A 25,481-nucleotide genomic window follows, 5' to 3' on the forward strand; every position below is an offset into this window, starting at 1 on the left:
CCTCTTTCTCCCCCCCCCCCCCCCTCCCGGCGCTGCGCATTTTTGCTGACGGCATTGCGCACGAGCTGTTGTGATTGCCTGGTTTCGCGCAGCGCACAATTTAGCGCGCTGTGCACAAGGACACATGACTAGCGGTATAATTCAGTGCTAGACGAATACTGATGCAGAACAAGTGGATCGCAGAGCATGATCGCGCCCTGGAACACGGTAGAAAATGGCATAGTTTCGGTATCTGCGCACGTGACTGCACGACCATGGGAACAAGCAGACGAAGTGGAAGTATGTCTCTCTTGCTTTGGTGCGAAGTAAAACAAAAAACACACAGACATTCCATTTGTGTGTTATTTCTCTAGACTTCAATTCGTCAATTCAAGCAACAGATCACACAAATAACAGATGTTGCCTTGAATAATTCTCAGTAATGTGTCGCCACGAGAAACGTCACGCTGCGGACCCGAGTACGTAGGTGCGGAGACACTAGGGGAGCTATTCTGCGAGAGTCCACCTAGCGGACTGTCCATTTTGGCCATTCCTGATTGGCTAGGGCCGCTCGTCTCCTCCTCACTCTTACAGCTGCATCCAATCAGCAGCGGCTGAAATGGACAGTCCACTAGGTGGACTCTTACAGAGTACCCCCACCAGTACGTCACCGTCCGGCTTGGAGCGCGGTCGCTGCGAGGGAAAGGGAAAACAGCATTTGGATTGAAATTTCAGACCGTTTCGCGGCACGTAGCACTGTAATTTTTTGCAAACACGACCGTTAGCGCGCATTGTATGCTCTGCGCTTGTCAGCTCAAAATGGCCAGACCTGGTGAGAGGCCCTTGAACGAGAGTTCGCTGTATGAACTCTGCAGGCATAGGGGTATCTTTAGGGGTATCTAAAGGCCCTCGCGGCTGAGGGTATTTACATAGTGGGGAGGGGGATACAGGCAACTGATAAAACAATTTAAGCACACATCATGTGACATTAGAATATAAGTACCAAATACTGTTATTTTCGACAAGTACAAAAAAAAGCAATAACATGAACAGGGCAGTAGTAGAAAATTATACCAATTATACATTTTCCAAACAGCATAAAATGAAACAACATCTACATTATTATAAATACAAAGAAACAGTTCAAACATGAAGTAATAATATACGCATCATGTTAAGCAAAGCAGACAACAGATTGCAGACAACAAATTGCAAGGGATCAGTGACAGTAGCAACACGGTAGAGGCAGAGCATTCCAGTCGCTTATGGTGCGTGGTATGAAAGAATGTGCGTAGTAAAATGTACAACATGAGAAGCGCTGAACTTTAAACGGATGGTCGCGTAGGTCAAAGATAGAAGAAGGCAAATGAAAAGGGTCATTATGAAGTGTTGAGTGATGATACAGCTTATGACAACCTAAACAACAAAGCTCCACGACTGCCAAGCACATGGACACTAGATGCCAAGAACTAGATAAATACACAGAACTACTCTAGAGAAATTCTAAGCACAAGAACTTATTCTGCACACAGTTACAAAATAACTTGTGGATAGAAAAGACGTACAGTAATACGACATCATAAGCATACAAAGATGTAGTTTCTAACCATAGGTGTAATCACACTTTCTGAATATCACTTCACGATTTTTAAAGGGACTGTATTGCTTGGAACGAGTCTTTGGATTGTGGTGGAAATGAGAAGATTGTGTGTCATATTGAGGAAAACAAGCATACTTGTAACCCATAAACAAAGAATAATATTTTTAATTTGGCTCTGAAAGTTGTGAAAAAATGACATGGGGTGCAGCGGTGAAACAGTTCAACAAATTTGTGTACTGTCACATAACCAAAAAGCCGCGCATTGAGTTATTTTGCTTGTGTACCACATTGTATTGCATGAAATTGTATTTCATGCGCTTCTGCTAACTTATCTTTGTGTGAGAGAGTAACTTTTTGTTTCCAGCTAGTACGGGTTGAAAAGTGGCGCTGCCTTGTGCAAACAGTCACTGTGAACGAAGTTGTGCACTAGTGCACAATCCAGTAATCAGTGTTATCGGCATTTGTGCATAGTTTTTAAGGCTACGCAGATAAAAAAATTCTGTTTTAAACTTTTCTACTCACTTTCTAGAGAAACAATTGCATGTCTAGACACTTTGAATAATGGCTTTCTATTGCACTACAAAATAGAAGGCTCTTGAAAAACAATAAGCAGTCCCATTAAGGTCTCCATAGAATTGTTCACTCCACATATCTTAGACAGCCTTATTATACCCAACAACAACACATGTACAAAGCAGAGTCACTTTCAAAACCCCATTTCTTCTAACTTTAGATTCCATTAAGGCAACAAATGAACACTGACGAGGCCATTTTTGTAACTTGTCTCGGCCATGTACACAAACTATCCTGAATTCGATTCGACCTAATTGATGCCTACAACGTTTCAGCACTAGCATGGAAAACCCTTTCACACCAACATCTTTATGGGACAGTTAGAATCCCGATCTGTTAAAACCTTAAATCTTTCTCCGCTACAAGGATGACATCCTTATAGGGAATGCAGTATCGGTGCAGTAAACATATTCATTGGTCATTTTAACCGCTCTCACCCTAATAAGTTAACCATGCACCTACCTGCTTCTCAAGAGTAACATCCTTTACACAAAAGGCTGTTACAAACATAGCCAGAGAAAAGCCTAAAATGCACTCAAAGCCAGCCACTAGCCTTCATAACAAAGTACTTTAGCAACAATATTCTACAAAAATGCTATCCAATTTTGTCGAACAATAATCGCCTTTACGTGGGAACCTTTCCACTTTTCATTATAGCTCGGGAGTTGATGGCTCTGAGCAACTAGAGACCAGGAAAAAATTAAAATAATATCTGGGAAATGCAGATAGCTGAAGACCGATCTCGCCATTGCAGCGCAGCAGAGAACACCCAGCTGAAACAGGAAGCTCAAAAGGGTTCTGAGGGTACCACCTATGCCTATGTAGCAGGAGAATTTTGAAGTTTTATTTTGCATCAGAATGGCTGACAACCCCACTTGAGAAAACTGTAGCTGCAAGGATCTCATTGCACATCTCCTTTGTGAATGTCCTCACTTCAGTGCACCTAGAAAAGAACTCTTAACCACATCAGTCAGACAGACAATCGGCCTTTGTCAGGAGCAAGAATCCTTGGAAGCTGGGGATGTATTCTTGGACGATCACATTCAGCGATGTCACTTTTAGTGCACACTTACTGGCTGGTTAAGCAAAACTGGATGAGCCGATTAGCTCATTAGAGCCTGTCCTCAGCAGACTGTCCTCAGCAAAGGTGTTGGAAGTGTCATTGGGTTTCTTGAGGACAAGCGACAGAATTTTAGAAGTGTTGCATGCTACATGGCACTCATGTAGAGTTTTTTCTCTTGTCTGCTTCTTGAGGACAAGTGACAGACTTTGAGAAGTGTTACATGCTACATTGCACTCATGTACAGTCTTTCTTTTTTCCTCGTCTAAGCACTGGCTAGGCTGTCCTTCTCTTCCTCTCCTCCTCCCCGACATTTTACACTTCTGGAAAGTTTAGTCTACATTGGTGGCCAAATTTCATGCAAATGTATCATCTGCAATAGCAATCAGCACGTTAAGGAATTTTTAACTTTGTTTCTCTCTTTTTTCAGTCTCTTACTGTTTTTACAGCTAGTGAACAGAAATTACATTTAATGCAACTCAATTTCAGCCAAATTTTGCATGCACATGTACAAGGACATGTTGAATAAAAGTTTCTAGGTTTTATTGCAATTTGCAGCAATTTTGGTGATGTACTTTTTAGGAAACCAATGTTGTCAATAACTCTAGTTGAGATTAATGTTGTTTTTTTTTCTTTCAGCACTAAAACTGAAACAATTGCTTATTTATAGGAAGAAATATAGGCTATTTTATGACACACTTACACCTGATATGAAGCTCAATCCTTGCTCAAGAGACCGTGCTTTTCTCACTTCCAGGAAGCACAGAAAAATGACTAGATAGGATATTGAAAAACTAAAATCATATTCAAAAATAGGAAAATAAACTTTATATTATGGATAAATTCCAGCTAATTAGCTTTATTGTTATAAATGAAAAAGCTTTGATTGCGATAACTATTTGAAGTAAGGTTAGTAGTTTTATCAGTCGCATAAGTGGCTGTAAACATTTGTTTACTAAATTAACAAGCATGGTGTCACAAGCATCAGCAAACATGAACACATCTCACTCGATGACCGTAGACACTTGCTGTCAGAACATTGAAATGAAAAAGAGTGGCAGTGGCAGTAAGCAAATTCACCTTAGTGCTGACTCTCACTTCAACGCGAACTAGATGTACGAGAACACAGCACACAGATTACCATCAAGCTTCTTGGGTTGGCTAGTCGTTGCACCTACCACAGCGCAGCTGCACTCAACAATGTCGTGCACAGCTGCAGCCAGAGTAGAAGAGAAGGCTCGTACTAACCTGCCCCGCTCTCTCCCTAGCGTGCACAAGAAGACACCACATCAAGCCACCATATTTCTTGTCTCACTCTCACACGCTTTCCTTCGCAGCTACATCTTATCAAAATTGGACTTTATATGGAACCTCACGGAGTCAACAACAGCGGAAATTTGCCTGGAGTGTCCATATAGTTGCTATCGCAATAAAATGGATCTCTGAAGCACCTCTCCCTTTAAGCTAAAGCACATCAGTAATTATACATCATCAAAGATTGCACTCCATATACTTCATTCAACCAAGTGATGTACTGAACACATTGCTCATTATTGGCCAGACAGCTGCACCTTATTCTAGCATCATGGACATAACAGAAATTGGTGGTCAGCTGTGAAGCCTGTAGGACAGAAGCATTTAGCCAACACACTGACTGAAGAAAGTAATCTGGGAAAGCTTTCACAGAATATGCATATAACTTTGAGGCGTTTCAAAGTTAAAATGTATGCCCTAGACTGAATAATTACAAAGTTAACACTACTAGTGAGTAGATTAGATGACCGACTGTTCCACTGTGCAGCTGGGTTTATGGAAGGACAGGCAATGTGTACGACAAAGGGAGAATTGTGCAATCTGGTAAGAGCACTTGTCCAAATGAAAATTTGAAATGAAATAACAGGTGAGTAATGCATATTTTAATGTGGTGTATCCACCACAGTTGCTCTGCTACTGACCAAGAGAGTGCAGGATTGAACCCATGGCAACTGCGTTCAGCCAGGGGCACAGTGCAAAACTCTTGTGTACAGGTAGTATTTCTGATGACAGAGAGTCAAAACTGGAGCCCTTCACTACGGTATCCCTCATACATAATTCTTCCCAATCCTCAGACCTGGATTGGGAAGAATTGGGGATAAGGGTTAATGGAGAATACCTTAGTAACTTGCGATTCGCTGATGATATTGCCTTGCTTAGTAACTCAGGGGACCAAAATGCATGCTCACTGACCTGGAGAGGCAAAGCAGAAGAGTGGGTCTAAAAATTAATCTGCAGAAAACTAAAGTAATGTTTAACAGTCTCTGAAGAGAACAGCAGTTTACGATAGGTAGCGCGAGGCACTGGAAGTGGTAAGGGAATACATCTACTTAGGGCAGGTAGTGACCGCGGATCGGGATCATGAGACTGAAATAATCAGAAGAATAAGAATGGGCTGGGGTGCGTTTGGCAGGCATTCTCAGATCATAAACAGCAGGTTGCCATTATCCCTCAAGAGAAAAGTGCATAACAGCTGTGTCTTACCAGTAGTGACCTACAGGGCAGAAACCTGGAGGTTTACAAAAAGGGTTCTACTTAAGTTGAGGACTATGTAACGAGCTAAGGAAAGAAGAATGATAGGTGTAACGTTAAGGGATAAGAAAAGAGCAGATTTGGTGAGGGAACAAACTCAAGTTAATGACATCTCAGTTGAAATCGTGAAAAAGAAATGGGCATGGGCAGGACATGTAATGAGGAGGGAAGATAACCGATGGTCATTGAGGGTTACGGACCGGATTCCAAGGGACGGGAAGCGCAGCAGGGGGCGGCAGAAGGTTAGGTGGGCGGATGCGATTAAGAAGTTTGCAAGGACGACATGGCCACAATTAGTACATGACCGGGGTAGTTGGAGAAGTGTGGGAGAGGCCTTTGCCCTGCAATGGGCGTAACCAGGCTGATGATGATGATGATGGTCAAAACATAGGTGCAATAATATGTTTCCTCATTTGGTTTATTCACAAAATATAACGGGCCAAAGTGGCCCATGTTGAGCTTGCTGGCTTTAGGGCCGCGATGACTTGTTCCGGTTTGTTAACATTTACTCCTTTAAAAAAAGAAAAGGCAACGGTTGCCACAATTGAAGAAAAGTTTACCTGGGTTTCTTATTGTGGCAATAACAGAGAACATGCTTTCTGCTTTGTTTTCTGGGACACAAAAAAGAGAACAAACTCGACACTACTTATGGTGCTCAAACAAATTTATTGCGCGTTATCTGCAGTTAGCATTAAAAAGGGTTTAATCACTGTCAGCTGGCTAGGGGTAGTTCTCGCAACAGACAGCGCATCTTCACTTGACTGACTGCAGGCACATAACCACACGTGCCATGACAGAATTGCTAGCACAAGCGGCACTGACTTCCACTCCACTGACTTGTGCTGACGATGCTCCTCGTTGGCTGCAGCAGGCACATAAAGCAGGGCCACACTCTTGATGTTGCAGCTAAGCTGGGAGACCGTCTCATGTGCCAACTCAATGGAGGCGGCGCTTCCAGACCTCAGGTTGTGCAGGGAAGCTTGGTGCTTAAGGAGTCCACCCACACCATCACAGGCATTCTTCCCATGCCCGGTAGCGGAAAATATCCACCTTGAGGATGTATAACTGAAGTGGCACAACTCATACAGCTGGTACCTATTTTTTAAATAGCTCGCTGCATCATCGCTGACATATGTTACGTGACAGTAGATGGGCGTTTTTTCGTCTAACACTTCATGCACTCTACCTAGTTCATAGCAGGCATGTGCTGCATCATGATGCATTGCATCTGGAATTGTCGTGGCGACACAGGTGAAAATGGAGATTTCTTTCCTGTGCCAATGGTACAATTGTGTTTCATATGAGAGAAGGACAGTCCAGTTTACCACAAAAACAATATGCAGAACAATGCTTCTATGCTGCTCACACTTCTTTGCCTCATGAATAGCCGTGGCTTGAGTGTGGCGCATGTATTTGTGAGGAATCCATTTGGTCATCCATTTGCAAAGCTCTTTCACAAAAAGGGTTGGAGATGACGTCTTCTGTGGTGTAGTCACCGCTTTCCCAAACAGCAAATGTGACCTCGTCCTCGTCAACCATTCCCAGACTGGCCAAAGTGAGGCTTTCACTCTATGGGCAGCACTCGCATTCACCTAACATACAATCTTTGGTTGGGGAGCTGCAAAGGCACAATACTTTATGCTTTTCAATGAGATTTCTATGCCAGTTACAACCTCAAGCATCCTCAAACATGGAGACACAAAGGTTGGCATTAGTTCAATAAACGGAAACGCAAACCTCTTGTGGTGCGAGCAGCACAACAGAACATCTCGCGGACAGAATGTGTCATAAACCACTTTGAGCCGTACTCTCTCTGGCCGTTCCTGATTACTGACACAATGTCCTTCTTGTTCGGGCTCTGCCAAGAGCACCCAAGTTCGCCCTTGGTGAAGTAGTTGAGCGCAGCTTGTACATCCGATGGGCTTAACTTTGACCTCATGTACGGATCAAAATCTGACCACATTCCATGCTTCTCGTGCCAATTTGGGGTCTTTTTGAGCATGTACGTTGTGACAAGTGGGACTGCCTCTTGAACACGTTTGTTTTCAACTTCTGGTGGCATGATGGTTAAGAGATGGAGGCGCTCTCTATAGGACCTTGAAGCCTTGTACGCTTGCTTCAAGCTATTTAACCAACCAATGCATGCACGACATTCTGTCACAGACAGTTCAGCTGTACTGACGCTTCTGTATGCAGTGCTTAAAGTTGAATGTATGTTCATCACCACGACGCTTTCAATCTCGGCCCGTTTTCTCTTCCCGTAAGATCGTCTGCTGCGTTTGTGAATGGAAGATGGTAGCTTCAACGGTCAAACATCAGAAGAAAGGTGGATGTACCTGTTCAAGACGTCAATCGCTTCTTCTTCCTGAAGGAATGCACGCAAAGCAGTGTTGGCAGACCTCGTCAGTGTCACAAGTATCCTCAGCCTCTGGCAGTAGCTTCCCCAGGGAGGCAACATCCAAAACATTTACGCAACAAAAATTTTTTTTCTTGGCAATCTTCTTCTTGAGAACGCGTAAATAATCAGCACGGAATACTTGGACCGAGCTATGAGCCGCATGCATCACGTGTAATGAACAGCTAGCTAGACCAACTCGAAATGTTTATACTGAACAGCACCGCACTCTTTCTGTCACTTTTTCTGTGCTGCTATCATGACTGAGCCTCCAGAATATCTAACAGTTTCATGCTCTATTAAATAGGCCTTATAAAGCTTTATGTCGGCCACGCTCATTATCAAAGGATAATGTTTGTCTGGCCCAACCAGTGACCTCTGCTGTTCGCGGCATGGGAGAGTGCGTCAGCAACGTGCTGACAGAAAATCATAAATTAGGCAACTTCAGCAGCCTCTGGCTCAGTCATGCCGCACTGCTGAAACGCAGAGGTGAAAGTCGAGGTAAGACAGGAAGACATCTGTGAGTTACGTGGAAAACGTGATAACGGGAAATGAAATAAACGGCTCGAGAAACCACTCAGATAAGTTTTTAGAAAGGCACAGGGCGAGTCTCACATGGTGGTGGCAAATAAAGTTCCAGTATTCAGTGCATGTGGGGATGGGGAGCAGGCAGTGAAGTAGCAGCTCTATAATGGTGCACCTGCTGATTATGGGAACGCTCCGTCACCTACAGTTTAGCCTGCCTTGGTGCCACTTACAGGTGAATTACTGTGTGCACCAGGCGGGTTTTGGCAAAGTCAGCCACCACATGCACTCACGGTGTCTCGCATGCTGTTGACAAGCGAATAATGGAGGTATTAGTGCAATGCCCACAGATGTTGCAGGCTGCAAACTCAGTACGCATTAGCACTTTAGGGGGTGGCAGCCCCCCACCCCCGCGCATTCTAGACACAAATAAAATCTGATAATACATTTTTGTTGAAAGCAACCTGCCAGAGCAAAGTTCTGAAGCAGCAAAGAAATTAGAACTAGATTTGTGTACAATGCAAACTGGCAGACAACCAGCAAAGGTACTGAAGCCAGTACCCTCAACATGGGCCACTTTGGCCTGTTATATTTTGTGCATAAAGCAAATGAGTAAACATATTATCGCACCCATGTTTCGCCTGACATAAGCGAACTTCCATCCAAAATTTTTTCAAAAATTGGAACCAGAGTTTTTAAAATTTTATTTCTTGAAAATGAGTTTTTTTACTTATTTAACTATCTTTTTCTTCTCTTGTGTTTTATGTAGGAAGATAATATATTGCATAAATGTTGCAAAGAGAATGTTCTATGTTTTACACTTTTTTCAAGTTTTTGTGCGAAATAGAAAACGCACCAAGATGCATCAAAGTTACAATACTTTTCTTACTTTGGCCATGTTTAGAATTTTTTTACATTTTAATTTGCGGACAGCATAAAAAAAAACGCATGTAACTAATTTACTGCGAAGTGTACCAAAATGACCAGAAAAGTTTTTCGACACAATGTTTTAGTTTGCATTTAATTCGGCCATGAAATTGGAAAATATTGTGGTAAGCAATAGGACGCTCGCACCGCCACGTTCAAATATTTTTTTGGCTTGCTGGGAATGCGTTTCAGGAATAAATTTTTCAGTTCCGTGCAGTTTGGATATTCTTACAGAACATGTAAAATAAACCAGAGAAAACAAAAATATCAAGCGCTCATGGAATCACCCCCAAGAGGTAGAGAATTCGTGTGAAGTGTGTGCCCGTAGCCAGCAATTTTTCTTTTTTCAGGGGTGGAGGAGGGCCTATGACTGTTGCCCTTCCCATGGTCTCACCCCTGTCTGTAGCCTGCATTAGCACTGACATCACCGGACACTGGCCAGCCATCAACAGCACACGCCAACCATCGACTAGCTTGCAAGGGACTGACCAGTTATGTGCACAGTGCCATGTGCACCACAGTCTGAACAAAAATGTCAACTATTATCAGCATTTTCACCACTCATAGGTCACAAGAAAAAGTCATGTGTGCCCATTCATAAATATGTGCTCATCGTTAGTGCAAAATAAGCAGTTTTGAGCAAGTTAGGAACTGGCTCCAGACTTGTTTCTTATTCTCTCTATATGTGTACAATATTTCCTGGCCTTTGTGCTGGATGTTGCGAATATACAACATACTCCAAAGTTCATACAAAGTATTGGCGGCATGCGATTATGCGGGCTAAATCAAGTTAAAATCTACTGCAATAATTTTTTTCTGCCATGCCTTCAATAATTCCAGCGTTAAAATGTTTTAATACTTTCCAGAAATAATTATCGCTAGAAGCTGTATCCACACCTTGATAGCCCCACACATCTTTCCAATATATAGAATTGAGTCTGCTTATAACAAATTGCTTCATGGTGCAAAAACTTCACTATTGTGGAACTTTACTATAATTCTAAATAACTTGGGGGACCAATATTTGAGGCATAAAAATAATGCACAAAGTGATTTTTTCCCCCCCAGAAACCCCAAAAGCATGTCATTGTGGCCTACTTGAAGCTCTGTAACACCCACCCATCCAATGATCTAACACACTTTACCAGGCTCTCTCTTTGCTCTTTTATGCTTTATCTTGCGCCTTGCTTTATTGAAGTTGAGGCCGCCACTAGCAAACGAATGTAGGCACCTGCACAGCCTCTCTATGCGCTCAGTGCTGTAAAGTTCGACATGCAAGGTAATAACGTCAAATATTGTGTTTAGTGTCCCTCTGTGCTTTGAACATACTCTGCTGCAAATTTTCTGACATGAAAGCTAGTAGGGTTTCCTTTTTGCTTCTAGGTGTGTCTCATATGGTCGCAACACCACTGCGCCATAGCTCATTCCTTTTGTTCTGAACAGACCGACCCTAACAGCCAGGTCGTTGTAAGTAGGGAGCATTCTACAGGCTTTAAAAATGTTTATTTCGGGTTTTTTTTTTCTTTGATGATGAGCTATTCGCACTAAGCAAGAGTTCACTCTAGGGCCATTTATAGGTCGGTTTTAACCGTAATAATGTTCAAATAAGAGCTCAAAACAATGGTGACCAAGAGAGAGTACAGTTGAAAACAAGCATTTACACTGCAGCATTTACACATCTATCATTCTACAACAAGGAATACAATTTAGTACACAAAATATACGTTATTATTAACTGCTATTATTTTTAGAAAAACATTTACACAACAAAAATTCTACTAGAAAGCAATTAACAAGTTTATAATTATGACAGTAACTGGACAGAGAATGACATTCACAAAATGCATATGATGACTGACATCAAAGCAAGAAATTAAGAGCATTTTACTGTACATTTCAATTTCACAGCATTTTCATTACTTACAGAAATGAAAAAAAAAATGTTTTATTGGCAACTGTCACAATTATCAATAACTTATAGGCTGCAAGAAATTATCTGGCTGCTTTGTTTGTTCTAAAAATATTCTTTTGTGAGAAACTTGAAATAAAATATCTGAAGTCTATCAATTCTATTTAAATGTCATTGTGCATGTATTTTCAAAAACACCGCACGCTTTGCAGCAGTACCAAAGCAGAAAACACACATCATGCAGGAAATTCTGTGCTTGCTCAGGCCACTGCATTTGCCCATTTATCAGGCTGTGTGACTGTGTTTTACACAAATCTCAGCCACACCACATGGTGCACAATTTGCATGTTCCCAGGAGAGCACATCTAAGAAAGTGCATACTTATGTTATCGGACTTGCCCTTTAAGGTTAGAAGCAAAATGAATGGCAATGCAGGTCACAGGTGTAGTCTGCCTTCATCGAAGTAGAGAAAAGCAATGTGCATCAAAAAGAAATAATGAATGTTTGCTATGAACCACACAATTTTTTAGCAGCTACAGTGCATTAATTAATTGTGGCCGCCCACACTAATTTACAGTCAATAAAACAACATGTGAGGAGACCATAATAAATTTGTCCTTACTGGAAAAGTAAACTACAAGAAAGCACACCTGAAACTGCCAAAACTTTCATGCTGATCCCATTTTCAGAATGGTGAGAATATAACACCAAGAATTTCGCGCACATTGGCTCCATATCGTACAATTTAAGGGCGCGTTGCAACATAGAGCATTCTTGTTCACAGCTTGCAAATAGTTTTGTTTTCATTAGATTAACATATTGACACCTGTACTTGTCTTTATCGGAGGACACGTTTCGCCACCTAACAAATGTTAACGCACAACGCGGAACGCGCCTGCATGTATACAAAGTTTCTGGAAAGTTATCGATGCTTCTATCCGCTGTCTGTTGTCGCCGAACCTTATGTTATCTGATTTCATCGCGTGACGCGAATGGTGTAGAACTTTGTGGAAGACACGCGGGTCCAAGCGATTAGTCTGGAACATTCGACGACTGCTGTATAAAAGCCGATGCGCTCGACCCGCTGGTCAGATTTTCTACGATCGCCGACCGTGTTCGCCGCTATCGTTGAGTTGCCGCAAGGTGACGAGGATGACGACACCTTCCTTGGAATGATAAGCGCGGAAGACTTCGCTGAACAGCAACGAGCAGACCCGGAGCTAAAAGGCCTCGTTGGGTATTTGGAAGGGCACACCAACGTTGTCCCTAGGCCATTTAAGCGCGGACTGTCTTCGTTCACCCTTCAAAACAACCTACTCGTGAAGAACTTCTCACCAGTCCGCGCCAACTACCTTCTTGTTGTTCCGTCGGCGCTGCGTCCAGGAGTACTGCACGCCCTACATGACGATCCGACCGCTGGGCACCTCGGTTTATCCCGGGCGCTATCGAGGATACACGAAAGGTATTGCTGGCCGCGCCTAACCGCCGATGTTGCCCGTTACGTCAAGACTTGCCGCGACTGTCAGCGACGCAAGACACCACCGACAAGGCCAGCGGGATTACTACAGCCAGACAAGCCACAGGAGGACAACTGCCTACCACCCGCAGACCAATGGTCTCACGGAGCGCCTGAACAAGACCCTCGCCGACATGCTAGCAATGTACGTAGACGTCGAGCACAAGACGTGGGACGCGGTCCTGCCATACGTAACCTTTGCTTACAACACGACGGTGCAAGAAACAACGCAGATCACGCCGTTTAAGCTGGTTTACGGCAGGAACCCGACGACGACGCTCGACGCCATGCTGCCGCACGTCACTGACGAAGAGAATGTTGACGTCGCTAGCTATCTCCAGCGCGCCGAAGAAGCCCGACAGCTCGCCCGCCTACGGATCAAGAACCAGCAGCGTACCGACAGCTGACACTACAACCTCCGACGACGCTTCGTCGAGTACCAGCCCGGTGACCGTGTTTGGGTTTGGACCCCGATATGCCGACGAGGACTCAGTGAGAAACTACTTCGACGCTATTTCGGACCCTACAAGGTCATTCGACGTATTGGCGCACTGGACTATGAGGTCGTGCCAGACGGCATTTCGCATTCACAGCGGCGCCGTGCACGATCTCAAGTGGTCCACGTGGTGCGTCTTAAACCCTTTTTCGGACGCTGACGAACTTATGTTATTTTCTTTGCTACGAGTGCTTCTTTATTACTTTCGTTTGTTTGCAGCATCGGGTCGATGCTTTTTAAGAGGGGGGTATTGACACGTGTACTTGTCTTTATCGGGAGACACGTTTCGCCACCTAACAAATGTTAACGCACAGCGCGGAATGCGCCTGCATCTATCCGAAGTTTCTGGAAGGTTATCGATGCTTCTATCCACTGTCTGTTGTCACCGAACGTTATGTTATCTGATTTCATCGCGTGACGCGAATGGTGTAGAACTTTTGGAAGACACGCGGGTCCAAGCGATTAGTCTGGAACATTCGACGACTTCTGTATAAAAGCCGACACGCTCGACCCGCTGATCAGATTTTCAACGATCGCCGACCGTGTTCGCCGCTATCATTGTGCTATAAGTGTAGCCTGTTTTGTGGGCACAGGTTCGCCCAATAAAAGTTATTTTTGTCGTTCACAGTATTGCTACTGTGTTATTCAACATCACCACCACGTGACCATATATACAATTTTTTAATATCAGTGTGCCAGTTTGAACCTACCACACCCATTGCATTTTTGGATTATCTACACTAGTGGATGTCCTGTTGCTGAAATTCATGTGAATTCTTGACAGACGCATTTCAAGCAGATCGAATGTAGTTCTCATTCTTCACATGAAGTCAATAAGGAATGCCTACCTCAGCCTCAAGTACAGAGTCCTTGTGCATTATCTCCTATTCTGCTCAATTACTGAGATGAAATAAAGACACTAAGTTGGGCTAACACGTAAATCAGTGCTAAGCTTCGTGCCTTTCTGTTCAGCCAGTTCTCTGCAATGCACATATGAAAAATTTTAGAACACTGCAGATGAACACACAAGGCTTATTGAACAAGTGTTTCATATGTACAGTGTATGAAACACATTTTCAGTGTTTTCAGAGGTCTATACAGTGTACAGTCAAAACTGCAACCAGAAATTAGTATATAATGCTTTCATCTTTTGTAATAGTATATCTTGCACAGTAGGACCACTTCTTATCTTTATATATAGGCATTAAAATCATGGGGCCCAATATACTCCTTTGAGGTACACCATTAATACCAGTAAACACAGTGTCCATCAAAGAAAAACTAGAAATACCAGAAGATTTCAGCACTGTGATAAATTTAAGGAAAGAACAGATAATTATCACTGCAGTTGCCATCAATCCTTTGCCAAGGTTAGTGGGAGGCCAAAAAGAACAATATTTCCCACTGAATTCAGAAAATCAATTAATCGGGTCTTTTTGTTTTGAAAGTGACAAACTTGGCAGAATGGTTAGCATATATGAAACACGATTCAATCTAGTGCCCATTATTGCGTCTCACAGGTCATCAGAAGGAAGTTAAATGACAAGTAATCCACTGGTATTATAAGTGGCTATGTTAGAACCAGCAATGAAGTGGACTGTCAGGTAATTATATTGCAGTTCATGACAAACATGAAAAAACTGGGAAGTATAAAAATGCCAATCTACAGACACCATCATAAGAACAATTGTTTCTTGCTGACTATTTAAGAATACAGACTGTTTTCACTATTTCCACACAATTTGAACAGGCTCTCCATAAGTGTCTCCAACTGGTAGTTTCCAAGCTGATAATGTCCCAGTTGAAGTTAATAGCTTAGATTAAATTTACAAAACTTACTTAAAAGTGAATAGGTTGTTTTCAAAGTCATAACACCCTTTTTTAATACTATTTTACCAGGTCCACCATTTTTGATCCAAAATAATGGTCAGATAGAAGATCTTTTACATCAAATTATTTGCAACATAATTTTAATGTGATTCTTTTTGTTGAAAAATAAACTTCACACTTTTCTTGCAGTGACATTAGCTTAAGAGCAAACATCAGGGGACCAGAATAAAGTAGTTTAAATTTTTTTTAAAGACTTCTACTGTGTCAAACAAATGATCAACACTGCACTTCAACCAAAGGGGATATTTTCAGTAAAGTAATAAAATGCACAGTTCCATATGCAGTGTATCAGCAAAACCACCAACCAATTCATAAACATAACAGATTACTGCCGTACAAAGCACAAAAATAACCTCTATATGAACTTCTACTGGTGCTAGTAAAAACCGCCATAATTCCATTATTACAACGTCGTAACCCTTTCAGGGTCAATTTTTTTCGCCATATGTGACCGATCAGTGTTGATTTTCTTTTTATTGCAGATCCTAATTCTTCTGATGGACTTATTTCGAAAAAAATTTACCGTAATTTTTCTCGGGTGACCATAAAGTGAGAAAAAAATATTTTGTGTTGGTATATATGTACTCTTTATTCATGAATAACAACAATAAAAAAGGAAAATAAACATATAAAAATAGAAATTTGATGCATTGTTATAGTTCAAGGCTTAGAATATGTGCAAATGAGGCTATTTTGCAAGTCTAAAATGTTCCTGCTCTTACACTAATATTTACGTCCACAGCGTAATTGAACTTCGTAGGTGACATGGTTTCAGCGTTCATCCTGTGTCCTCCCTTGTCCATGTTTTTTGGCGCTGTTTTAAATATTACTGCATAGATGAGCGCACTAAAGAAAACTGTGTGGTTGCGTGCCCAACAAAAAAACAAAACATGTGACAAACTTCCATTAATCTTCATCTTATTGCCAACCAGAGGCAATCAGATATTGCGAGTCTGCCAAAAAAAGAAAAGAAAAGGAAACGCATGCACGGCGGCATCCTTCCAATGCTCACCCCTGTGAGCACTAAACGAGTGAGAAACAGGTGGCTGCCCTTTGAGCGATTAGTAACGAGATAGCCATCAGTCTTGCGAGTGCAAGAAGCCGAAACCGCCTGGGGAACGAAACCCAAACCGCTGCCCGCCCGCACGCATGCCAATGCGCGAGCGGTAGTACATAGATGCGCCGGAGCAAACTAGCTCTAAAACAAACCATGCAACGAAAACAGAGAGAGGGAGGTGCAAGAAAAAAATTCCCTGTATTCCCACATAGTGGCAGTACATGCCAGGAAAGAAAAAATTCGGAAATTGGCGCGCTTTTTAAACGTACAGATAGCGCCGTAGATATATGGCATCGACCGTTTTGGACTTGTTCGCCGTGCCGTATATACACGCCATTGACCCAGAAAGGGTCAATGGCCCAGAAACTGTACCCAGAAACCCAGAAACTTACCCAGCAACTGTACCTCTATAATAAAAATTCTCACCTGAAATTACGTAAATGCTTATTTTCCAAGACAGCATGAGACCTTCTTGTTGAAAACATTCAAGCGGAAAGCTAGTGAGATTGGACAAGCTCGTAAGTGTTTGTGGAAATGACTCAGCATGGAGAAGCTCGACTTGTCATAAAAAAGAACAGTTTGAGGACAGTTGGGCATGGCAAACTAGGCTTGCCAGAATGGTTAAGGGGCTAACCCTATCATTCACTGCTGCAATATTTGTGATGTTTTTGGTGTATAAACACAGCACAATTTTTTTATCCATAAATTGGTTTCACTGTTAAATTTCAATGAAGTTTTAGTATTTCACGAATGCAAGTATGTATTGAATAATTTGTAAATCCACCAGTGTATTAAATTTTTACTTACCACATTGATGATGCTTGAGCTGCCACTTGGCGTACAACGCGTTTGTGGTCGGCCAAACACTGTGTTAAGCCTTGTACCACCTGCTGTCGATAGGGCAGCAACTTATTCTCCTCAATGGTGGAAAGCCGGAGCAAGCATTCCAAAGCTGACCGGCGGACTTCCTGTGAACAGTGTGACACAGGGGCACTGTGTATGGTTCACTGCAACCATCGTAAGTCCTGTGCTAAACACTAGTAACAAAATTCTAAGTAATCTCTGTCCATCTAATGCTGAACACTCTCTCTCCTTGTCAGAATATTATTCATTTCTTTATATTATGCCTGTCCTGAAGGATTTTCAGGACAACATACTGACATTATCCTACTCCTTGACAGTGCTAGAGAGGGCATAGGCCCGTCCAAGGTTTGCTTGCTACTCTGACATTGTTCTGCGAGCCTCTTAAAGGAACATCCTAGACAAGTACAGTTTTGATTAATTTCTGGATGTTCTAAAATGAATCTGCTATGTTGGCGTTGTGAAGCTCAGCAGAGCAAACATGCAAGTGCAGTAAGCCAGAAGTGCTCTCACCATGGAAAAAGGTGGCTTTGCAAGCCGTAGAAGCTGTACCAAGACTGAGTTGAGGCAGGAAACCATCAGGCCTACATTTTCAGTAAGGCACGGGAGCACACATTCTCCTATTATTGATTCCTCTGCACTGCTCAAGGCAGTCACCAAGATTGGCAGGATCTGTGCATGTAAAATGCAATGAAAAGTATGCATGAAGTTGAAGCAACTGCCTGTGCAATGCAAGCCACACAGCTATGCTTATGCTCATATACACAAACTTGTATAGTTGTGCTTTTTCATTCAGAAGTGCGATGCCTTTCAATGAATATGTTGCCATAAAAAATTTTTAGAAGGCCCTAAAATAACGGAGATATAAATATTGCAATAGTATTTACTTTTGCCATTTTTCTTCAACACAGTACTTTCTCTCAGCTGGGGCAGCGCTGATAGCACTGCCCCGCTTATTGGTTCTTTCTAACTTTTAATTACCGTATTTCTGCAGTGCACTTATGGTAACCTTTTAAGGTTGGTTCCTGACAAAGTTGCCCAAGAGTGACAAAGGAGTGATGCCATGGCAGGCGAGAATCGTTAACAACCACTGCTTCCCCATTTGCAAGAAGTTTGGAGGGGTGTGCATGCATGTGCTCGGGAGTAACTTAAGATCATGAACAAGTGCCCAATGGCTTACGTCTATCAGCTGTCGCGCACGTCTATGATGTCATAAATCGGTCATGATAAAGAGAGGCCTCCAAAACCACAAGAGGGAGCAAGCGATTATTCATGCGAAATAGTGGGCTCCCTGCTGCATGCATGCATTAGATCTGCATAATTTTTGGCTCAATATTCAATATAGGTCAGATTTAATCTTGGAGTAACTGCACACCATAGCTGATTAAAAAGAATATTATGACAAAACAGCTGGACTGTACTGCACCAAAAGTTTACTGAAACAGCATTTTTGCATTTTGTGCAACCACACAATTCTACCATAGTGTAGCTATGAATGGTTAGTGAGATTTCAGAATAGGATTTCACTATATTTTATTTTAAACCATCTTACAGCAGGTAAGCCAGGCATGTGAAGCCTTCCTAAGCTGTACGACACCTTGCACAAGCACTTTTTTGCATGGGCTGCTGGACAATGTTCACTGCTGTAGCTCAGCGGCTATGGTGTTCCGCTGCTGAGGTTCCAGCTGTAGCAACTGCAACTCGATGAGAAATGCAAGAGCACTCACATGCTCAGGTTTAGGTGCCCATTAAAGTTGTACAAATTAATCGAGATCCCAGCTCTAGTGTTGCTTTGAAATGTTAAACCCCATGACTCAATCACAAATAGGACACCGGGGAGACATGGTGTAAGTATTCGAAACACCGTGTGTCCCTGAACACTTGGAAAGAATAGTGCTCGTTTTGTGGATCTTGTTTTGCTTACCTCATCAATATATGTATTCACCACTGGCTTAGGAACATAGGCAAGCTGGCAGCAAAGGCCCATAAGGAAGTTCTCCTTCACAGCTGCCAATCACAAAAGGAGGCAAGATCTCACACTTGGCACTTGTTTTCCAGTCGCACCAAATCTCACAGATTCACGTGAAAACATCCGATTCCTACCTTCACCTGTGGCACTGTTGAAACCTTCGATTAAGAAGTCTACAGTTTCCACAAAGAACCGCTGTGGATGCATTAGCATGATCGTGCAGTGCCCTTCTGTTGTCAAGACCTTGAAAAAAAAAATACAGTTTTACCACATCTTTCTGACAGAATCAAGTGGGCCTCACTGGATATTACTTAAAGGGCAATCATGTTTAAACATCAATAGAAATTTAAACATAGACTTTCATGTGTGAAGTCAACTTGCTGTAGCCAGACTGTTTCCAATTGCCAGTTGACATTCTTAACCAGCATTGATTTGCCACTTTTGCCGTACTGCCTTTCTCAGGCACACATGCACATTGCATGTACACCTAAGAAAGTAATCATTATTAATACTGAAGATATTTCAATGAGGCTTGTAGTTTGTATAGCTCAATTTTTTGTTTACAAATTTGTTCGTAAATTAACTATAGCTCAAGTTTGTTAAATGGCATAAATGTATTTAAATACAGAAAACAAGCTCTTTGGTACAGGCTTGTAGTATCTTACTGGGTCTGGGAGAATTAATATTCACAATATGTTGCTGCTAGAAGGGCCAATGAAATATCTTACTGGGTCTGGGAGAATTAATATTCACAATATGTTGTTGCTAGAAGGGCCAATGAATTCAATTCAGTGCAAAAAAAACAAAAACATGTTACATCTTTATAACAAGAAAATACGTTTTAAACAAACTTCCTTTGTAAAGCCAACAATTACGTGTTTCTTTTCTTTTAAATTCTTTAATGAAATCAAGTAGACTCAAATGGAATTAAGGAAATTACTTTCTGCACACAATTCAGCACCTCCATGCAAAATTAGGTTTACATTGCTTAAGATTAGAAACATTTTTGAGAACACACAAAATGAGAAGTCGACCCAAAACACTGAATGAAAAACTGTATTGTGTGTCTAGAAAGGCATTTATTGCAGCTGAAATGTGATGTCAATTCATGTGAAAATCACATTTAATGCTTGCCGATGAATGTGTAGACCAACATAGCTTTAGGTCTTCCCTGTCACTTTTGTTGTACCCTCAAATTCCTAGTGTGCTCAAATTTTCAGCAAATTTTCTGCATGAAATTTCACATCCCCATGCAGCAGTTAGCATGTACTGAATCATGCATTGTGGTCTTCTAAATTTCATTTGGAGTTTACAATAATATAACACAAAATAGTAGTTATAATAATAATGATAATGTTTTATAATAAATAATAATTCAGAACATGACAGTGTATTATTAAAACAATGACAACAACCATATAGCTTTACAATAATATAACACAAAAGAAAATCAAACATAAGAATCCTGTTTACTCACTGATGGCTGCAGAATTTGTCGAAAGCCTTTAGCGACATGTCTTCCCAGCAATCCATCTTTCAAAAGATCTTTCAGCTTAAAGAGAAAGGATCAGTACGATACGTTGATAATTGGTTACAAGTACTCTAGTATTGGACTGTATACACTGCATTGAATCACTTGAATCAGTTTCAAAGAACCTGTTAAAGGGGCCCTTAAGGAGGCCTCGCTTTTAGGGGAAGTCACCTCACAAATCTCCTGCCACATTAACTTTTTGAATCCTTGAAGTATAAGTGGAGTTAGAGGTACTCACACTGATGCACAGCTTTCTCTCTCTTTTTGTATCCACTAGCCTGCTGAAAGATACAAGGGGGGATGGCAAGGGGGCAAGGCCCTGCCCAAAAGTTGGGCATCTTGATGCGAGATGGGTGCTCCGACGCCTGGAGCTACCTCGCTTACAGGGAGCAATCAGAGCATGTGGTTGTCAGAGCATCTTGCTGGTGAAACTGCTCATCGCGGCACTAATGGCGGCCGCAGTATCAATGCTATCAAGCATGCCGGCGCGATCTACGAGACGATGCGCAGCAGACGCAGCTACACGCAACTGTCGCATATAGACCGAAAGAACAAAGATTAAATACATTATTGTTCTTTTTGAGATTGCAGACACATGTATTTTCATTTATTTAACTCAAAATTAGCAGTTATGGTATTACTGAGAATTTTCTCGCAATCACGAAATCTGCAAATACCTGATAGGTATGCAATTATGCATTCTGTGTGCTTGGCGACATCGCTTTTCTACCAAGGTACTGATTTATGGAGAATGTAGCCTGAGGCATAGTGGCAGCAACAGCTCAGCTACTTCTAGTACCTGCTAGTACTGGTGAATCCAGAGGGAGGCCTTGGGGGCACAATGCACTCCCTCTCCTTGCTCACCTTTGTTCCCTGTATGCTTTAATGGGGCCCCTATCGAGGCTACCCAGGATTCACCCTTGACTGACTAATGCACTGCTATGTGTTGCAACACATGTAAGTACATCTTTGGCACTTAAACGTCAAGCCTCTGTAAATATCTACCAGTCTGTCAGTTCCAATTCCCTCAAATTGTCCATGTGGTTAATGTTTGAGGAGCATACACAAAGGAAAAGGCAACAATAACTGCTAGTGTATAGATATCTTGTTGCTTCCCTCTTCAACGCATCCCACTATTATATTCACCCTCATGGTCACTTGGGCTGCATTTCATACACAATGGCTTGCTTTGACATGACTGCAACTTGAGCTGATATTGAAGGCAAACTATGTAATAGATGCTGTCTCTTTTTTTTTGTGTGTCTGTGTTCTTTACAGAGTGTCATACTGAAACACTTTTTTTTCCAGTTTAGTTAGAACTGTTCAGTTCTGGTTCAACTCCAGAGAAAAAACATATGGTTCATAACAGTTTGAACCAGTTTAGGTTTATTTGCAATATTAAATAACAATACAAGAAAACAGTGTGAACTTATTCTGAAACAAAAATTCGACAGTGCCACTAAGGTACACAGAAAGACTGGAAAAAAGTATGCATGCTGTTCTTCAGGTTGCAAGCAGTTAAAAAATCCCATTGTGGAAGCATACCTCAAAAGCAAAATGCCACTGCTGTCTTACATATTTCAATTTAAATACCAATGTGATCAAAAGTAAGAGCCAAGCTTGGAAGTGCTTCTTCATTTGAGCAATTTTATATAGCTCTTCCACTACCGGAGATTTATTTGTGGGTCACTAATTTGGAACACTCATAAAGGTATTAGTACTAACACGCCTGCCTTAACAGCAACATGTTGAAAGCTGCAATAAATGTGCTGCCACTTTGAAAATCACGGCGAGCTTGCGGGCATTTATAAATCGGGTAGCACAGCTTATCCAGAAATGCAGGCAACATTGCGGAAAAAATGGCCACTGTAAGGTAAAGTGAAAATTTTGTCATAAGTACTGGGAGTGGAATTGCTTTTTCGGGTTCCTTTATTAACATTTGTGTGCAGCTTCACCCATGTAACTGTAGGTGGACAGATTTCATATGCTTGAGGGAATTATTGAAAAAGATAAGCTGCTTGCCGGGTTAGTCACACCACAGAGACTATAGCTACATTTATATATATAGTCTTAAAAAAGTTTGCACCCCTTGGGGCTTATTTTGTCCCACAACAATAATAGTCATCTGCCTTGCTTGCGTTTCCTGTCTTGAAATTCTGTGCTCATTACTTTGCTGTCAAGAATGTTGTATGTCACACCGAAGACGTGCGTGCCGTTCATGGCCTGGAAGTACCGGGCACAAAGCATTAAAGAAAGGAAAGGTGCGCAAGGCAGATGACGATTATTGCTGTGGTACAAGATAAGCCCCAAAGGGTGCAAACTTTTTTAAGAGTGCACTGTAGAGTGTAGGGCCAGGTGCCTCATCAGTTCTCATGAGCACTATGTGCACTCAAGGACCAATTTCTTAGACATAACTGCAGTCCCTGGAGAGTCCGAAATAGTGCAGTCTCCAACTGCAGAGTGGTAATTTATACTGGTATGTTCTGTCACAACCACATCACAACATTTGACTGTTTCGTACTCTCTGAGAACTGCAGTCATGAGGCAAGTAAATGCTGCTCTCATTAGGAAGTGAACTCCGGAAGCAATCTTTTTTCTTATAAATTTGCAAAAAAAGGTCATTAACAGAAACTTTCAGTGAAATTACAGAAAAAGCGAGAAATAGAAAAGGTTATGTCACTAAAATTGCCTCTTCCTTTTCTTCTTTTTTACAGTGCATGTGTAGACAAAAGGCTCCAGAGAAGGTGGCCAATCCGAACCAAAAACTATTGTTTCTTTCTTTTCAGTTTTGTTCTAAAGTGAAAGAAATCTTAACGTTCCGGCTCAGCTCTGGTTCAAGCAAAGATAGCAGTGTTGCTCTTGGTTCAGTTCCAATTCAATACCGTGGTTCTTTTGTTTGCTACTTCTGTAGAGTGTGCATATTTATCGAGTGTAATTGTGGCAGTAAGTTGCACGTACGTTTTCCCCTTCTGCTATAATGCCCTAATAGTATATTAGGGGCTTGATTGCGCAATATTTGGATGACATACACAAATGTTGCGCAATCGAGCCTCTAATATGCTATACCAACACGCCCAGTCCTCAATCTTGGCCCTAGTAGTGCTACAAAATTTTGTAAATAAATAAATAAATAAATAAATAGATTGGAAACTTACCAACTTTGTATATGGAGCCAGGTCTGGGTACCCTCTCAATAGAAGTGCTTTGATCACCCAGAGCAGCAGTTCAGCCTTAGCTGCCGTCCATTCAGGCTTAAGGCATGGCCACAGGCAGCCCAGGGTCTCCTCTAGATCAGCACTTGGCAGCTTGTTCACATAGCCAGCTAAGCATTGAGCCACATGCTGGCAGGTACCCTGGCAGTGGGCGTTGATCAGCAGCTTCACAAGGTGCTGGTTGGCACTTAGTGCTTCTGGACGTGCATGGCACACAATGCACTCCAGCAACAGCAGTGAGCTGTTGGCCTGCAATTTGAACAGAATGTGCATACAAATGAAGGGGGCTGCAGATGGAAAACTCTGAGCCATGTCATTTGTAGAGTGCATTATCAACAACGCAGGTCCAGGGTAAAGGATAGGGAACTAAATGCACTGGACTTCAGTGCTACAAAACAGACAATATTTTACTTAGCGATTTCACCCTAGGAAGGAACATCATTCACAGTATGGATTACATGACTAATGACTCAGTCCAACCTCATAATACTAACACCGTTGCACCCAACACAAAAATATGTTTGTTTTATCTGTTAATTCATCATATCTGCATTCATTACACTATTGAACTTCAATTTAGTTGGTTGAATCAATAATGTGAAGTTGGCTTTTCATCAAGAAGTTGGAGAAGGAGGCACAAGGAGCTCAGCTGGTGCTAAACCACTTAAAAATATATGGGTTTTGTTAATCAGCATTTAGGCTTAAAATTTCCGGCATTTTTCTTCAATTGAAATTAGCACTTTTTCTTTTCCAGTTCGTGTCACCACAATAATGATCGTTGTCATCCACGAAGTATGTCAAACGAAACCTGCAAGTTTTTTTACTACCTCTAAATTCTCTTTTTTGTTTGCATAGTAATATTAAGCTGTCAAAAGGTACAGCCAGTTCCACAATGAACCAAATTTTTAGCATTTCTGCATGTAACACTTACACTACTATCGTAACACTTACAAGTGATGTCTCTACACATGCTTCTTCAACGAGGGAAATGATATCTTTCATATCTCTGAAATGAGTAAAAAGGATTGTTAGCTTCAGTATCAGTTATTATAAAGACCTAAAAAGCATTTGAACCCACCTGTTGCTGCACATTTCGGAAAGTTTATACAACAGATGTGCAACCTCAGCAAAGGTTTCAGAACTCTCATTTTCATTTCCATGCTTCACTGTATCCATCCAGGCAACCACAATCTTCTTAAGCAGTGATGAGTGATGAAAACTCACTTTATACTTTTGTGCTTGGCAAGCAATTCCTGTTAGGCAATTTGCCAGCTGGTTCCGGTACCATATTTGAAACTCTGGCAGGATGGAAGTGAGAAAAACTCTGATCAGAAGTAATGTGATCAAAATTTTCTGCTTGCAATAATAGTGCTGCAGTCAGCTTTATGCATAGAACAATGTCTAAAAATGTTGCAC

At 41.8% G+C, this 25,481-nt stretch overlaps 1 protein-coding gene across 1 annotated transcript in view; it reads right to left on the minus strand.

Moving 5' to 3' along the window:
• Positions 1–25,481, minus strand: part of Mms19 (MMS19 nucleotide excision repair protein) — a 94,223-nt gene that overhangs the window by 2,973 nt on the left and 65,769 nt on the right. Inside the window, exons 17-24 of the mRNA XM_075677303.1 lie at positions 25,144–25,363; positions 25,017–25,071; positions 24,009–24,314; positions 20,800–20,874; positions 19,457–19,565; positions 19,278–19,360; positions 17,867–18,025; positions 17,300–17,460 (exon numbers count right to left, since the gene is read on the minus strand). Coding sequence (XP_075533418.1) covers positions 17,300–17,460; positions 17,867–18,025; positions 19,278–19,360; positions 19,457–19,565; positions 20,800–20,874; positions 24,009–24,314; positions 25,017–25,071; positions 25,144–25,363 — 1,168 coding nt within the window. The remainder of the gene's footprint in view (positions 1–17,299; positions 17,461–17,866; positions 18,026–19,277; positions 19,361–19,456; positions 19,566–20,799; positions 20,875–24,008; positions 24,315–25,016; positions 25,072–25,143; positions 25,364–25,481) is intronic.

The sequence above is a fragment of the Dermacentor variabilis genome, unplaced genomic scaffold (genome assembly GCF_050947875.1).
Source record: "Dermacentor variabilis isolate Ectoservices unplaced genomic scaffold, ASM5094787v1 scaffold_12, whole genome shotgun sequence".
In the NCBI taxonomy this organism is placed as follows: domain Eukaryota; kingdom Metazoa; phylum Arthropoda; class Arachnida; order Ixodida; family Ixodidae; genus Dermacentor; species Dermacentor variabilis.